This window comes from Cebus imitator, unplaced genomic scaffold, assembly GCF_001604975.1.
Source record: "Cebus imitator isolate Cc_AM_T3 unplaced genomic scaffold, Cebus_imitator-1.0 Scaffold404, whole genome shotgun sequence".
In the NCBI taxonomy this organism is placed as follows: domain Eukaryota; kingdom Metazoa; phylum Chordata; class Mammalia; order Primates; family Cebidae; genus Cebus; species Cebus imitator.
In genome coordinates, this window is record NW_016107719.1 from 43,396 (window position 1) to 46,600 (window position 3,205).

The 3,205-nt window shown below is 51.8% G+C and overlaps 1 protein-coding gene across 2 annotated transcripts in view; it reads left to right on the forward strand.

Annotated features, from left to right (window-relative positions):
- Window positions 1–2,148, forward strand: part of NCF4 (neutrophil cytosolic factor 4) — a 21,288-nt gene extending 19,140 nt beyond the window's left edge. The window contains exons 10-11 of one of the 2 annotated variants that reach the window (XR_001819173.2): window positions 458–764; window positions 1,338–2,148. Coding sequence is in view for 1 of the 2 variants with exons in the window: in XM_017508898.2 (XP_017364387.1) it covers window positions 458–653 (196 nt within the window). In the remaining variant the exon portion in view is untranslated. Of the gene's footprint in view, window positions 1–457; window positions 847–1,337 lie in introns of those variants that run through there. The other variant, XM_017508898.2, reaches the window with a different exon arrangement.
- Window positions 2,149–3,205: the final 1,057 nt, after the last annotated feature.

Below are 3,205 nucleotides of genomic sequence, written 5' to 3' on the forward strand. Positions count from 1 at the left end.
TCTGTTGCCCAGGCTTGAATGCAGTGGTGCAGTCTCGGCTCACTGCAACCTCTGTCTCCCAGGTTCAAGTGATTCTCCTGCCTCAACCTCCTGAGTAGCTGGGACTACAGGCATGTGTTACCACACCCAGCTAATTTTTGTATTTTTAGTAGAGACAGGCTTTTGCCATGTTGGCCAGGCTGATCTCGAACTCCTAACCTCAGATGATTCCCCCTCCTTGACCTCCCAAAGTGTAGGGATTATAGACATGAGCCACCGCACCCATCCTCTTCTCCCTTTTAGGCCTCAATATCCCCATCTGTGCAATGGGAGATTGGATTACTTGGATGATACAGGCTTGTATCAGGCTCTGGTCTTTTCTAACTCCTGGCTTCAGGACATAAAATTCTTTTTACCCCTCTTCCTATCCCTCCCCTACGCTTAGGCCCTCTGATTAACCCTGACCATTCCCGTGCAGGCGGGAGTTCCAGAGGGAGGACATCGCCCTGAATTACCGGGACGCGGAGGGGGATCTGGTTCGGCTGCTGTCGGATGAGGACGTGGCGCTCATGGTGAGGCAGGCTGGCAGCCTCCCCTCCCAGAGGCGCCTCTTCCCCTGGAAGCTGCACATCACGCAGAAGGACAACTACAGGGTCTACAACACAATGCCCTGAGCTGACGCCGTCCCTGGAGCAGTGAGGGGTCACCAGCAAGAGCCTTCAGCCCTCAGAGGAGATTAGGACCAGGAACACCTGGGAGGATGGGGCAGACTTCCCATCTCCAAGGCAAATGGACCTGTGGGGCTTGTATTCTGTCTCTTTCTACTCTTTACATCTGATTTAAATAAACCATTCCATCTCAAAGGGGCAGGCTAGGGGACAGAGTAGGTCTTTCGTGGGGAGTAAAATACCATTTCATGAGCATCCATTAGGTGGGGCATTTATACCTGGCAGGGGTCCTGGCTCTGAGACCCCTGTCCCACCACCCCATTTTATTGCTCTGTCCCTTGTGGGGGGAAACCTGAGGGTCCCCAAGCCACACCCCTTCTCCCTCCCACTGCTCCTCTTTTCCTGGGATTTGCCACCCTCCCCACAGAAGTGGTCTGCTCTGGGTACCTTCTGGGGTCACACCCATGCCAAGTCCTCAGCTGCGTGATGAGGGCCAAGAGCTCTCCTCTGCCTTCCTGTACCTGCTGCTCTGTGGGGCAGGGAGGCAGGTCTCGGGGTTGGTTGTCTCCACTATAAGCAGGGACTGGGGGAGGACTCTGGTCTCATCCAAGAGGAGGGGGACACAAAGCGACGGGATAGCCTTCTCTGAGCTGAATCTCCTTCTATCCTAATCTGCCAAAAATTACACAGGTGGAACCCCAGAATGATGGTGTGAGGAGCTTGGTGGACCCTCTCCCCAGGGAAACAGCAGTTTAACTGATGAGAAATACTTTAAATCAACTATTTAAAGTCTCTAGAAATTGTTCTAAGGGCACTGAGCACATGGAGATCATTATGTCTCAGAACAGCAAGTCGGTGGCATTTGAGACACACGTGTTCCCATCCCCCACCCTCAGCCCCATGTGATGGGAACTCCACGCCAGATCCTCTGCTCTGGATGGATGCAGCCAGGAAGATGGGCTCCCTCATCCCGCAGCTCCTAACCTTCCGCAGTTTCACCCCAGGAGGAATAGGCTGCCAGAATCTCTTCTCTCTGCAGTTCTGTGCTGTAGAAGCACTATTCCAGGTTATCACAGCAGAGAGGACTGAGTTTCCTGCAGTTCCCATAAAAAGTACCACAAAATTGAGCTTAAGCAACAGAATGGATTGTCTCACAGTTCTGAATGCTAGGTGTTCACAGGGCCATGCTCCCTATGAAATCCGTAGGGAAATGCTTTCCTCCCTTTTCTTAGCTTCTGGTGGTTTGCCGGCAACGTTTGGTGCGCCTAAGCTTGCAGAGGCATCGCTCTGTCTTCACATGGTGTTCTCCCTGTGTGCATTTATACTGTCTTCCCTCTGCACATCTGTTGATGCATCAAATTCCCCCTTATATGAGGACTCAAGTCATGTTGGACTAGGGCCCATCCGAATGATCTCATTTTACCTCGATTACCTGTAGAAACCTCCTATTTCCAAATAAGGCCACATTCTGGAGTACTAGGGGTTAGTACTTCGTGTCTTTTTTTTTAAAGACATAGTCTCGTTCTCTCACCAGGCTGGAGTGCAGTGGCACGGTCTCGGCTCACGGCTCACGGCAAGCTGTGCCTCCTGGGTTCAAGCAATTCTCCTGTCTCAGCCTCCTGGGTAGCTGGGACTACAGGCGCGTACCACCACACCCAGCTAAGTTTTGTATTTTTAATAGAGACGCAGTTTCACCATGTTGGCCAGGATGGTCTTAATCTCCTGACCTGTGATCCGCCCACCTTGGCCTCCCGAAGTGCTGGGATTACAGGTGTGAGCCACCGCGCCCAGCCAACATGTCATTTTTAATTTCAACATAACACTTCAACCCATGACACTCCCTTTACCCACTCAACTCCCACCATTGGGGCAAGGGCTCTGCAACAGGCGTAGCAGGCCAGGAATGCTAGACCTTAACTCCCTGTCAGGGCAGGGCCGTGCTGAGAGGGCCAACCTGAGATCAAGGGACACCATCCTCCACTCCAGTGCCCACTCACAGAACGGATATCCCTCCCAGAGAAGCAGGCTGATTTGCCTATCCCCAGCTCTGGTGCCGTAGTGCAGAAGTTCTGCCCAGGGAGAGAGTCAAGACTTCAGGATGGAGAATTCCACAGCTTTTCCTGAGGGGACTAACTCTATTTGGAAAGAATCCTGAAGAAATTTACAAAAATAATGGAAGTCTTGATGGCCAGCAATTAAGGAAGGACCAGATACTAATGGCATCAAATGAAATGTAAGCCCAGAAATTTCACAGAGAACCAGGTAAAGAAATAACCAAGAAACCGGTCGTGGTGACACACGCCTGTAATCCCAGCACTTTGGGAGGCTGAAGTGGGCGGATCACCTGAGGTCAGGAGTTTGAGACTAGCCCGACCAACATGGAGAAACCCCATCTCTACTAAAAATACAAAATTAGGCTTGGTGGTGCATGCCTGTAATCCCAGCTACTTGGGTGGCTGATGCAGGAGAATTGCTTGAACCCGGGAGGCAGAGCTTGCAGTGAGCCGAGATCGCGCCATTGCACTCTAGCTTGGGCAACAAGAGTGAAACTCCATCTC